This window comes from Panulirus ornatus, chromosome 14 (genome assembly GCF_036320965.1).
Source record: "Panulirus ornatus isolate Po-2019 chromosome 14, ASM3632096v1, whole genome shotgun sequence".
Taxonomy (NCBI): domain Eukaryota; kingdom Metazoa; phylum Arthropoda; class Malacostraca; order Decapoda; family Palinuridae; genus Panulirus; species Panulirus ornatus.
In genome coordinates this window covers 1584655-1599006 of record NC_092237.1, presented here as the reverse complement: position 1 = coordinate 1599006, position 14352 = coordinate 1584655, and the positions used below count along the sequence as shown (strand labels likewise).

General features: G+C 39.5%; 1 protein-coding gene across 2 annotated transcripts in view; it reads left to right on the top strand.

Annotated features, from left to right (window-relative positions):
• BicD (protein bicaudal D) overlaps positions 1-11596 on the top strand; it is a 106255-nt gene extending 94659 nt beyond the window's left edge. The window contains exons 14-16 of one of the 2 annotated variants that reach the window (XM_071669276.1): positions 1181-1361; positions 8611-8739; positions 9091-11596. In XM_071669276.1, the coding sequence (XP_071525377.1) occupies positions 1181-1361; positions 8611-8725 (296 nt within the window). In that variant the 3' untranslated portion in view covers positions 8726-8739; positions 9091-11596. Of the gene's footprint in view, positions 1-1180; positions 1362-8610 lie in introns of both variants that reach the window. The other variant, XM_071669275.1, reaches the window with a different exon arrangement.
• Positions 11597-14352: the final 2756 nt, after the last annotated feature.

Genomic DNA, 14352 nt, shown 5'->3' with positions numbered 1-14352 from the left:
AGAGCTTTGATGAAAGGAAATAATAGTAGGACGTGGGATTGAATGGAACATTGGAGATGTTGAGATTGGTAGGTGTTATAGTGTAGAGGTTCTTTCTTACAGTGTTTGAGAACATGATAGAAAACTCAGTTATTGAGTGGAATGAATCGGCATTTCTTCTATCTATCTATGTATATCTCTAATTTGTGTTCCCACTGGGAACTCCTATCAAGGGAGTGGCCACAGCAAAAGAGATTCCACTTTTCCTTGCATGTCTCCTGGCAAACACCATTCCATGCATTCCTCCCCTATTTTTCTCTGTCTAGTATTCTTACACTCTTTTTCCATGCCACAGGTGGTCATCTGCTCACACCAACCCCTTTAATTGCACTATCATACACTCTTGTAAACTCATAGTCTTGCATTCTTTCCACGTGCCAAACCACCATAAAGTATTACATTTCACCTACTCTGCCACTCCACTTTTCATTCCCTTTGCATTCCTTGCCATACCAGATCTCTCATACAATTTTTACATTTTATAAGTGTGTCAATGAATTTAAAGTTGATAAAATTTTTTGTTTGATATAAGATTGAAAGGTATGTAATGAGGGTTTTAGTATGAAGAATAAAAGGTGTGCAGGTGATACCTCTATAAGTGATAATGGAATTATTAGGTATGAATTTTTATCATTAGCATTATATAAGTAGGTATTTTTACTTAACAGTGAACCATAGAGTCATACATTTTTTAAAATATTTTAGAGTGGTAGGGAAAATACAAGTAAATTGGAAAGTCAGACTACTATACATAGTGACTCTTTTTCATGTAAGCCCAGAGCTTACCAATCATAAACCAATATCATTGTTATAACCAATGCATAATGAAGACATATGCCTTTGATTCCTTCGTTGTTCAAAGACTGAGCCAAGCCTTGCATGCCTTTGATTCCTTTCTTTGTTCAAAGACTGAGGCAAGCCTTTCATATTTTTTTTCTGTTGAACCTGATACATTATGAACCACCTGTATTGACGGTATGAAATTAAGTCTTTTGTACACAAAGTTGTTCAAAGACTGAGTAAGCCTTGCATATTTTTTTTCTGTTGAACCTGATACATTATGAACCACCTGTACTGACAGTATGAAATTAAGTCTTTTGTACACAAAGTTGAAATTTTGATAAGTATTTTCCAAAACTAGGTCTTCGTGCAATGTTTGCTGCCCGATGTGAGGAATATGTGACACAGCTGGATGAAGTACAGCGACAGCTTGTGGCTGCAGAAGAGGAGAAGAAGACACTTAACTCACTCTTGCGCATGGCCATACAACAAAAATTAGCTCTTACGCAACGATTAGAAGATATGGAATGTGACCGTGAAAGGTATGTTCCCATGATTCTGTTTTTGTGTCATTTCATCTTTTTGCATATTGGGGGTGGGTTGATGTACATAAAATCTATAAGAATTTTACCATCTGCCTGCCACTACACTCACAGGTGCTATGTGTGAAATTCCAGCATCATTTTTGGACACATTTACTGAATGATTCTTCATGCCTGGTTCGTTTATTACAAGTGAACCAGTATCCACTTGCATTATTAAAAGAGAATGTGTGAAAGTAATGAGGAATACACTTTTTTTTTTTTTTTTTTTTTTTGCTTTGTCGCTGTCTCCTGCGTTTGCGAGGTAGCGCAAGGAAACAGACGAAAGAAATGGCCCAACCCACCCCCATACACATGTATATGCATACGTCCACACACGCAAATATACATACCTACACAGCTTTCCATGGTTTACCCCAGACGCTTCACATGCCTTGATTCAATCCACTGACAGCACGTCAACCCCGGTATACCACATCGCTCCAATTCACTCTATTCCTTGCCCTCCTTTCACCCTCCTGCATGTTCAGGCCCCAATCACACAAAATCTTTTTCACTCCATCTTTCCACCTCCAACTTGGTCTCCCTCTTCTCCTCGTTCCCTCCACCTCCAACACATATATCCTCTTGGTCAATCTTTCCTCACTCATTCTCTCCATGTGACCAAACCATTTCAAAACACCCTCTTCTGCTCTCTCAACCACGCTCTTTTTATTTCCACACATCTCTCTTACCCTTACGTTACTTACTCAATCAAACCACCTCACACCACACATTGTCCTCAAACATCTCATTTCCAGCACATCCATCCTCCTGCGCACAACTCTATCCATAGTCCACACCTCGCAACCTTACAACATTGTTGGAACCACTATTCCTTCGAACATACCCATTTTTGCTTTCCGAGATAATGTTCTCGACTTCCACACATTCTTCAAGGCTCCCAGAATTTTCGCCCCCTCCCCCACCCTATGATCCACTTCCGCTTCCATGGTTCCATCCACTGCCAGATCCACTCCCAGATATCTAAAACACCTCACTTCCTCCAGTTTTTCTCCATTCAAACTCACCTCCCAATTGACTTGACCCTCAACCCTACTGTACCTAATAACCGTGCTCTTATTCACATTTACTCTTAAATTTCTTCTTTCACACACTTTACCAAACTCAGTCACCAGCTTCTGCAGTTTCTCACATGAATCAGCCACCAGCGCTGTATCATCAGCGAACAACAACTGACTCACTTCCCAAGCTCTCTCATCCCAACAGACTTCATACTTGCCCGTCTTTCCAAAACTCTTGCATTCACCTCCCTAACAACCCCATCCATAAACAAATTAAACAACCATGGAGACATCGCACACCCCTGCCGCAAACCTACATTCACTGAGAACCAATCACTTTCATCTCTTCCTACACGTACACATGCCTTACATCCTCGATAAAAACTTTTCACTGCTTCTAACAACTTGCCTCCCACACCATACATTCTTAATACCTTCCACAGAGCATCTCTATCAACTCTATCATATGCCTTCTCCAGATCCATAAATGCTACATACAAATCCATTTGCTTTTCTATGTATTTCTCACATACATTCTTCAAAGCAAACACCTGATCCACACATCGTCTACCACTTCTGAAACCACACTGCTCTTCCCCAATCTGATGCTCTGTACATGCCTTCACCCTCTCAATCAATACCCTCCCATATAATTTGCCAGGAATACTCAACAAACTTATACCTCTGTAATTTGAGCACTCACTCTTATCCCCTTTGCCTTTGTACAATGGCACTATGCACGCATTCCGCCAATCCTCAGGCACCTCACCATGAGTCATACATACATTAAATAACCTTACCAACCAGTCAACAATACAGTCACCCCCTTTTTTAATAAATTCCACTGCAATACCATCCAAACCTGCTGCCTTGCCGGCTTTCATCTTCCGCAAAGCTTTTACTACCTCTTCTCTGTTTACCAAATCATTTTCCCTAACCCTTGCACTTTGCACACCACCTCGACCAAAACACCCTATATCTGCCACTCTATCATCAAACACATTCAACAAACCTTCAAAATACTCACTCCATCTCCTTCTCACATCACCACTACTTGTTATCACCTCCCCATTTGCGCCCTTCACTGAAGTTCCCATTTGCTCCCTTGTCTCACGCACTTTATTTACCTCCTTCGAGAACATCTTTTTATTCTCCCTAAAATTTAATGATACTCTCTCACCCCAACTCTCATTTGCCCTTTTTTTCACCTCTTGCACCTTTCTCTTGACCTCCTGTCTCTTTCTTTTATACATCTCCCACTCAATTTCATTTTTTCCCTGCAAAAATCGTCCAAATGCCTCTCTCTTCTCTTTCACTAATACTCTTACTTCTTCACCCCACCACTCACTACCCTTTCTAATCAACCCACCTCCCACTCTTCTCATGCCACAAGCATCTTTTGCACAATCCATCACTGATTCCCTAAATACATCCCATTCCTCCCCCACTCCCCTTACTTCCATTGTTCTCACCTTTTTCCATTCTGTACTCAGTCTCTCCTGGTACTTCCTCACACAAGTCTCCTTCCCAAGCTCACTTACTCTCACCACCCTCTTCACCCCAACATTCACTCTTCTTTTCTGAAAACCCATACAAATCTTCACCTTAGCCTCCACAAGATAATGATCAGACATCCCTCCAGGAATACACTTAGGGTTCTTTAAAAGTAAAGAAGCAAGAGAAGACAGAAAATGGCAGATGTAATGAAAATTATGAAATCAGAGAAAGGAATTATTGTAATGGAAAATATAAAGATCTTAGAATATATGAAACCTTTGTGTAGTATGCAGTGAATGTTGCTAAAGAAAATAATCCTAAGTATGTGAAAGAAAATGGTTGTGAACAAATAGAATTATGGGTAGGATTTAGAAGTCTTTTTTTCATACTTGATCGCCCTTTCCCACTGTAACGAGGTAGTGTCAGGATACAGACTGAGAAAGGCACATCTGCTCACAGTCACATATATATGCATATATGCTTACACTTGTACATATACATACATATGTACATATACATGAATATACACATACGTACACATGTACATATTCATACTTGCTCACTGTCAACCATTCCTGATGCCACACTGCCCCACAGGAGACAGCAAAAATGCAGAATAGAAAAGAAAAAATGAAAACATATACATTCTTCTCTCCTCCCCAACACCTGATCATCACTCTCTGTCAGTGAGGTAGCACCAGGAAACTGATGAAGAAAGGCCACATCCACTCACATCCATACAAGAGCTGTCTTATGTACATAAAATGCATCAAAACAATATCTCCCACAGACCTTTCCATGGTTTATCCCAGACATTTCACTTGCCATGGTTCAGTCCTTTGACAGCTTGTTGACCCCACTGTACCACATTCATTCCAATTCACTCTATTCTGTGCATGCTTTACACCCTCCTGCATGTTCAGGTCCTGATTACTCAAAATCTTTTTCACTCCATCCTTCCATCTCCAATTTGGTCTCCTCATTATCCTTGTTCCCTCCTCTTCTGACACATACATCCTCTGTAATCTTTCCTCACTCATTCTTTCCATATGTCCAAACCATTTCAACACACCCTCTTCTGCTATCTCATCCACACTTTTTATTACCACACATCTCTCTTACCCTTTCATTACTTATTTGATCAAACCACCTCACACCTCACATTGTCCTCAAATATTTAATTTCCAACTCATCCGCCCTCTTCTCTACAATCCTATCCATAGCCCATACCTTGCAAGCATGTAGGATTGTTAGGACCACCATTCTTTCATACATATCCCTGTTTGCCCTCCCAGATAAAGTCCTCTCTTTCCACACACACTTCAGCACTCTCAGAACCTTTGCCCCATCCCCCACCCTTTGACTCACTTCCACTTCCATGGTTCCATTCACTGCCATGTGTATTTGTGGATATCTAAAACACTTCACTTCCTCCAGTGTTCTCCCTTCAAATGTACATCCCAACTAACTTGTCCCTCAACCATGCTGAACCTAATAACCTTGCCTTTATGTGCATGATGATTAGACAAAGTTAGTGATGGTTTTGCTGTGTAAAAGTAAAGGAAGTATAATGATTGTAAGATTTAGTGAAAAATCATGTTTAGGATAGATGCCAGGGGATATGATAAGATTGTAATTGATCATGGTAAAAGGAATAGTAAACCCATCACATATGAAATGCTACATGGGTTTAGAAGGGAAGAGGTTGTATAGACAACATTTTTGCAGTGTGGGAAGTAATGAAGAAAGTTCCAAGAGAAAGAAATTGTATGCACTGATAGATTTAGGAAAGTTGGTTAAGCATTGGTAAAAATTAGCAAAGCACTGATGAATTCTGACACATGAAGTGAACAGTTTTTTTTATTGGAAGTAATTTTTATGTGAGTGTAGATCTACGAGAGAGTTATGAGTGGGTGCTTTGAAGCAGATGTAAATGTCAAAGCTTGGCTATGTTATTATGGTTTGTTTTTATAATTAGCTATTATGGTAAGTGACTTGGGTGGCCTGTTGCTGAGCCATGGTGGAACAGATTGGAAATTATTACAGTTTTCCCATACTGATGATGCTGTTCTGTTAACTGAGTCAGAGTGTTTAGTTAGAATGGTATCACCTTGATGGTTTGTGTGTGTGTGTGTGTGTGTGTTTAAGAGGTTGATGTTTTAAGTAAGTGTGAATAAGGGGAAGATTTTTTTTTTTGAAAGAGATGGGTAATCTTAGTGCATTATAACTTTAGATGGAGAAAATATAGTTTTTCATGGTATAGGAATTTGGTGTTAATGATTAGTAAAGATGTTTGTAGAAAGCTGAAGTTGGGTGTAGTCATGAAAGGAAGAACTAGAGGTGCAAAGAAAGCTTTGGTTAATTGGAAGAACATGAGTGTGGATTGTTCAAGATGCTTGTGTGGTTGAGTTTACCTTCCAGTTTTGATGAATAGGTGTAAACGCTTAATTTTGTGGGTTCAGGTAAGTAATGTATATGCAGTATAGTTGGTTTAAGGAAAGTAGATAAAAGTAATGAATAAGCACAGGAGAAAAATATGTTCACGTTCCAGTTCTGATGTATAGATGTAAATGCTTAATTTTGTAGGTTCAGATAGGTAATGTATATGCAATATAGTTGGTTTAAAGAAAGTAGATAAAAGTATTGAATAAGTACAGGAGAAAAACATGTAAGAAAATTGATGGAAAGATGCATGGATGCTATGATTTTAAGGTGGCCAGATAGACACACAACAGATGATAAGTTGGCTGAAAAGATACATGATGGGTCATTGTTCAAGGTACAAGAAAAGATAAATGCTTAATTTTGTAGGTTCAGATAAGTAATGTATATGCAGTATTGTTGGTTTGAGGAAAGTAGATAACAGTAATGTAATGAACAAGTACAGGAGAAAAATATATTCATGTTCCAGTTCTGATGTATAGATGTAAATGCTTAATTTTGTAGGTTCAGATAGGTAATGTATATGCAGTATAGTTGGTTTAAGGAAAGTAGATAAAAGTAATGAATAGGTACAGGAGAAAAATATGTAAGAAAATTGATGGAAAGATGCATGGATACTTTGATTTTAAGGTGGCCAGATAGACACACAACAGATGATAAGTTGGTTAAAAAGGTACATGATAGGTCATTGTTCAAGGTACAAGAAGAGATAAACTGCAGGAGATATGGACAGAGATTTTTTTTCATGCTATTTGCCATCTCCTGCATTAGCGAGGTAGCATTAAGAACAGAGGACTGAGCCTTTGAGGGAAATCCTCACATGGCCCCCCCCTCTCTGTTCCTTCTTTTGGAAAATCAAAAATGATAGGGGAGGATTTCCAGCCCCCCGCTTCCTCCCTTTAGTCACCTTCTACGACACGCAGGGAATACGTGGGAAGTATTCTTTCTCCCCTATCCCCAGGGATAATGGGCAGAGATAGGTGAATTATTTAGTGCTGGAAGTATTTCAGATAAAGATGTCAGAGGAATGATGTTTTATCATTTGGAATGGGAATATTGAAAATTCAGGAGAAAACCAGGTGTGGGATGAATTTTTTTGTCATGTTTGATTTTTCTCCCTGTCCTAAGATTTTCTTGCATTTCTTAAAAGGCAATTGAGAGAGGCTGGAGTGGAGGACTTTCTTGTTTTCAGCTTTTAAAATTTAGAAACTAAAAGTTAGAACTGAAGGAGCAAAGTGAGGAACGGTAATCATTCTCAAAGGCTTAGGCTGGGTTGTCTGAATGTGTTTGGATGTAAACAAGACCTGGAGGAGGTAGTATGCTTGAGGAAAGGAACCTGGATGTTTTATCTTTGAGTGAAACAAATCTGAAGGGAGTGCTCATGGCCTGATCATGGAGGATGGTGAAAGGCATGCATTTGGTAGAGTGTATTGGAGGGCTGTGGCATACAGGGGAGGACTTGCTGTCACTGAACTGAATCAGGGTATATGAAGTAGCAAGGGGAAAGCAAGGAAAGGTTTTTAGGGGGCTGTGGTCACAATGAATTATACTAGACAACAAGAGAATGGATGTGGCATTACCTTGCTAATGTGGGAAATGGCAAACAAGGTTAAGAAAATAAAAGATGGACTGAGTCCACTGTGATTTATGATCAGCTTCCCAATTCATTATTTTTTGGAGGGGAGGTAGTTTTGTCAGTTTTAAAGGCAGCACATAACCAGGTTTTTCACTGTTTCATTACTAATTACTAGAAATTTTCAATAACTGGTTAACACAAGGGCTGCCGTTGTTTGGTAAGTTGTATGACATTTGTTTAATGATTATTCAGCTCTCTGTTCAAATAGTAGTTGTCTTGTTTCCTTTTATTCCATTTTTCCTCCTTTATTTCTCTCTTTCATTTCTCCTGTGTGTATTGACAGAGGCACACTTTTTTCATTTTTACTTTGTGGTGCAAGAAATTGGTATCTGCTGTGCTTAATTGATAGCCATACCAGTAGGCTGAAATTGTCATATGTGTTACTGAAAGTTGTAGGGTCTTTTACACTTCCATGTGAGTAGGTAGGAAGCCTTGGAAATGATTGGGAAGGGGTTATTTGTCCCACCCTATCTAAACATTGGAAAAAATACGTGGATAATTCTAATTATGAATAATTTTTGACTAAGAATGAATTTAGAATAATGCATAGATTTTTTTCATGATGCTTCGAGTTTGTAAAACAGGAACTGAAATATGGTCTTCTTGATAGATTCAACTTAAGAAAGCACCCTGGCAGCCGTGGTCGGGTTCATAGTTCTCGCTTCAACAACCAACCTCATGGGTCACCTTCCCAACATCACTATCAACGTAGAGATAATTATTAATATATAATGTCAGTGTAAGTAAGACTAGAAGTGACAACTTTTGGTGTTAAGAATTATTATTATTGTTATTTTTTAAGAATGTATTCTGTTGAGGCAGGATATAGAAATATCTTGAGTACTGAACCTTTTTCTTATTTTGGTATCTGATTTTCCCACCTTATGTTTCTGGTGCTTAAACTTAGAACAGCCAGTATTGCATTACAATGATGTTTTTCCATCTGTTGACATGTTTCAGTCAAGAGGTTCGCTGGATATATCAAGGGACTTGCATGGTATGGGTAGAGGCATAAGCTGAAACTTCTGTTATGCAATCATTGTACATTTTTGTAAGGTTTTCATATCAGCAATTTCTTCTTAACTTGCAGATGACTGAAATCACAATAGGAAAGTTGGAGGCATTAATGTGAATTGAAGAAACAAAAAAAGTATGGGAAAATTTTGCCTTCTTTTGAACATGATGCAAGAAGTTTGATTCTTTGCTCCTAAGTTATATTACTTTGTAGAGAAAGGAGAGGGAAAATAAATATGAAAATTATATCTTTCAGAACAGCAAAGTGAGTTAACTCTCTGATGCATTTCTCAAAATTTTTATAATCTTGTAATGAATTTGTTTTCAGAAATTTGGATTTTATTCATTCAATAAAGATTTGTTGAATGTAGTAAGTCCATTGTATTGTATGTATTTGCTCATGATGGCTTTTGATTGCAAAGAAGCAACGATACATTGAATGTAGCAAATGCGTTATGGCGATTGAATTTTATATATTCATGTGTATCTCCACACATCGTCCATGAAAAGTGAGTTTTAACAAAATTGTGTAAGTGATACCTGATAGTTTTTAAGGCATAGAATTAAAATTCTTAATATGTGATACTAAATTTTCAGATTGATCAGTTGTCCTTTGACTTGAGTTACAAGTTATCAATATTGTCTTTGAACCTGTCCATGACAGTTTGGGAAAAATGCCTTAGTTGAACCCTCATAGCAAAATCGAAGAAAGACAGTAAGACCAGACCATGTTTGGGAGATGAAAGTATATTGTGATACTGGTGAGAGAGGGAATTCATCTTTTAAACATGGCATGTTTTGTTACATTGTTATTTGGTTCCTCATATCTAGACTCCTAACTGACATGCACCAGTTCATCAGCAGGCATTCTCTGCATTGTTTTTAGAAATTTACTGAATGATCACACATTATATGTGTTGTTTTATTAACAAGTTGATTCATATATCATTCAAGTTTTTTTTTATATAGAAATCTAGGCTCAAGTTTTGGTTTTGACCATTCATTCATATTCTTTATATAAAAATCTAGGCTCAAGTTTTGGTTTTGACCATTCATTCACCTTTTAGATATTTGTAATCACGCTAGATGATGCCTGGTTTAGGAAAATGTTTTAATTTACTACTGTTTCCTTATGGTTTTATTAGATGAAAGTCTGTGGTTGCCTGTTCTTCCTGAAGGTGTGTGAGCAATTCATAATTTTTTTTTATACCTGTGCTATCAGTAGGTAAAGTTACTCTGATTGGATTACAAAAAAGCTGGCATTGCATTAACAGTGTAAAACTGAAAAGTTTTATATTATCTTTGAGTCTCCATGCCCAGAATCTCTAATTGTGTCAAGCACTATTTATATTGATTTTATTTTAAGATTACCCTAAGACCAGTTTCAGTGAAAGTCCTGGTTTTACCTGGACCCTTCTAAAGGTTCATGCAACCCTAGGCTGTGCTACTTCCGGTAGTAGGGAAATGTAAACTCCTTTGAAGTGATAAGTTCTTTGACAAGACTGTACTATCAAATGATACAACCTCGCCTAAGGTTGTTTTTCACTTTCGGCCTAACCTCGTGCAGGCAGAGTCCAGTAACGCAAAGACTATATGTATATATTTTTCATACATATTTGCCACCTCCCACATCAGTGAGGTAGCATCAAGGACAGATAACTGGGCCTTAGAGGAAAAAATCCTCACTTGGCCCCCTTCTCTGTTCTTTTGGAAAGCAAAGCAGGAGGGAAGGATTTTTAGCCATCTTCTCCCACCCCTTTTAGTCACTGTTTGCGACATGCAGGGAATATGTGGGCAGTATTCTTTCTCGCCTATCCACAGGGATAACCAGGACTATATATGTATTATACTTAATCGCCCTCTCCCGCATCAGCGAGTTAGCGCAAGGAAACAGACAAGGAATGGCCCAAACCACCCACATACACATGTATATACATAAATGCCCACACACGCATATATACATATCTATACATTTCAACTTATACATATATATACATACACAGACATATACATATATACACAGGTACATATTCATACTTGCTGCCTTCATCCATTCCTGTCTATATATATTTTTTTTTCATACATATTCGTCATATCCTGCATTAGTGAGGTAGCGTTAAGAACAGAGGACTGAGCCTTAGAGGAAATACCCTCACTTGGCCCCCTTCTCTGTTCCTTCTTTTGGAAAAATTAAAACAGGAAGGGAGGATTTCCAACCCCCTGCTCCCTCCCCTTTTAGTTGCCTTCTACGACACGCAGGGAATACGTGGGAAGTATATGATGTGGTATACATGGGTCGATATGCTGTCAGTGGATTGAACCAGGGCATGTGAAGCGTCTGGGGTAAACCATGGAAAGTTTTGTGGGGCCTGGATGTGGAAAGGGAGCTGTGGTTTCAGTGGATTATACATGACAGCTAGAGACTGGGTATGAATGAATGTGGCCTTTGTTGTCTTTTCCTAGTGCTACCTTGCCCGCGTGCATGGGAGGGGGGTGCCATTTCATGTGTGGCAGGGTGGCGACGGGAAATGTATGAAGGCAGCAAGTATGGTTATGTACGTATATATATATATATATATATGTATATGTCTGTGTATGTATATGTATGCTTTGATATGTATAGGTATGTATATGTGCATGTGTGGACATGTATATATATACAGGTGTATGTGGGTGGGTTAGGCCATTCTTTCTTCTGTTTCCTTGTGCTACCTCGCTAACATGGGAGACAGCGACAAAGTATGATAAGGAAAAAAATAATTTTTATTTTGTTATACTTTGTCATTGTGTTAGAGACATAGTAGTGCAAGGAAACAGACGAAAGAATGACCCAACCCACCCACATACACATGTATACACATACACGTCCACACTCGCACATATAAATACCTAAACATTTCAACATATACATATATATACAAACACAGACATTTTTTTTTTTTTTTTTTTTTTTTTTATACTTTGTCGCTGTCTCCCGCGTTTGCGAGGTAGCGCAAGGAAACAGACGAAAGAAACGGCCCAACCCCCCCCATACACATGTATATACATACGTCCACACACGCAAATATACATACCTACACAGCTTTCCATGGTTTACCCCAGACGCTTCACATGCCTTGATTCAATCCACTGACAGCACGTCAACCCCGGTATACCACATCGCTCCAATTCACTCTATTCCTTGCCCTCCTTTCACCCTCCTGCATGTTCAGGCCCCGATCACACAAAATCTTTTTCACTCCATCTTTCCACCTCCAATTTGGTCTCCCTCTTCTCCTCGTTCCCTCCACCTCCGACACATATATCCTCTTGGTCAATCTTTCCTCACTCATTCTCTCCATGTGCCCAAACCACTTCAAAACACCCTCTTCTGCTCTCTCAACCACGCTCTTTTTATTTCCACACATCTCTCTTACCCTTACGTTACTCACTCGATCAAACCACCTCACACCACACATTGTCCTCAAACATCTCATTTCCAGCACATCCATCCTCCTGCGCACAACTCTATCCATAGCCCACGCCTCGCAACCATACAACATTGTTGGAACCACTATTCCTTCAAACATACCCATTTTTGCTTTCCGAGATAATGTTCTCGACTTCCACACATTCTTCAAGGCCCCCAGAATTTTCGCCCCCTCCCCCACCCTATGATCCACTTCCGCTTCCATGGTTCCATCCGCTGCCAGATCCACTCCCAGATATCTAAAACACTTCACTTCCTCCAGTTTTTCTCCATTCAAACTCACCTCCCAATCGACTTGACCCTCAACCCTACTGTACCTAATAACCTTGCTCTTATTCACATTTACTCTTAACTTTCTTCTTCCACACACTTTACCAAACTCAGTCACCAACTTCTGCAGTTTCTCACATGAATCAGCCATATATATATATATATATATATATATATATATATATATATATATATATATATATATATATATACAGCGTGTGTGGACGTATGTATATACATGTGTATGGGGGTGGGTTGGGCCATTTCCTTCGTCTGTTTCCTTGCGCTACCTCGCAAATGCGGGAGACAGCGACAAAGCAAGGTAGCAAGGTAGCGCAAGGAAACAGACGAAAGAAATGGCCCAACCTACTGCCATACACATGTATATACATACACGTCCACACACACAAATATACATACCTACACAGCTTTCCATGGTTTACCCCAGACGCTTCACATGCCCTGATTCAATCCACTGACAGCACGTCAACCCCGGTATACCACATCGATCCAATTCACTCTATTCCTTGCCCTCCTTTCACCCTCCTGCATGTTCAGGCCCCGATCACACAAAATCTTTTTCACTCCATCTTTCCACCTCCAATTTGGTCTCCCACTTCTCCTCGTTCCCTCCACCTCCGACACATATATCCTCTTGGTCAATCTTTCCTCACTCATTCTCTCCATGTGCCCAAACCATTTCAAAACACCCTCTTCTGCTCTCTCAACCACGCTCTTTTTATTTCCACACATTTCTCTTACCCTTACGCTACTTACTCGATCAAACCACCTCACACCACACATTGTCCTCAAACATCTCATTTCCAGCACATCCACCCTCCTGCGCACAACTCTATCCATAGCCCACGCCTCGCAACCATACAACATTGTTGGAACCACTATTCCTTCAAACATACCCATTTTTGCTTTCCGAGATAATGTTCTCGACTTCCACACATTCTTCAAGGCTCCCAGGATTTTCGCCCCCTCCCCCACCCTATGATCCACTTCCGCTTCCATGGTTCCATCCGCTGCCAGATTCACTCCCAGATATCTAAAACACTTTACTTCCTCCAGTTTTTCTCCATTCAAACTTACCTCCCAATTGACTTGACCCTCAACCCTACTGTACCAAATAACCTTGTTCTTATTCACATTTACTCTTAACTTTCTTCTTTCACACACTTTACCAAACTCAGTCACCAGCTTCTGCAGTTTCTCACATGAATCAGCCACCAGCGCTGTATCATCAGCAACCAACAACTGACTCACTTCCCAAGCTCTCTCATCCACAACAGACTTCATACTTGCCCCTCTTTCCAAAACTCTTGCATTTACTTGCATTTACTTGCTGCCTTTATTCATTTCCCTTCACCATCCTGCCACACATGAAATGACAACCCCATCCCCCTGCATGCACACAAGGTAGCACTAGGAAAAGACAACAAAGGCCACATCCATTCACACTCAGTCTCTAGCTGTCATGTTTAATGCACAAAAGCCACAGCTCCCTTTCCACATCCAGGCCCCACAAAACTTTCCATGGTTTAATCCAGGTGCTTCACATACCCTGGTTCAATCCATTGACAGCATGTTGAC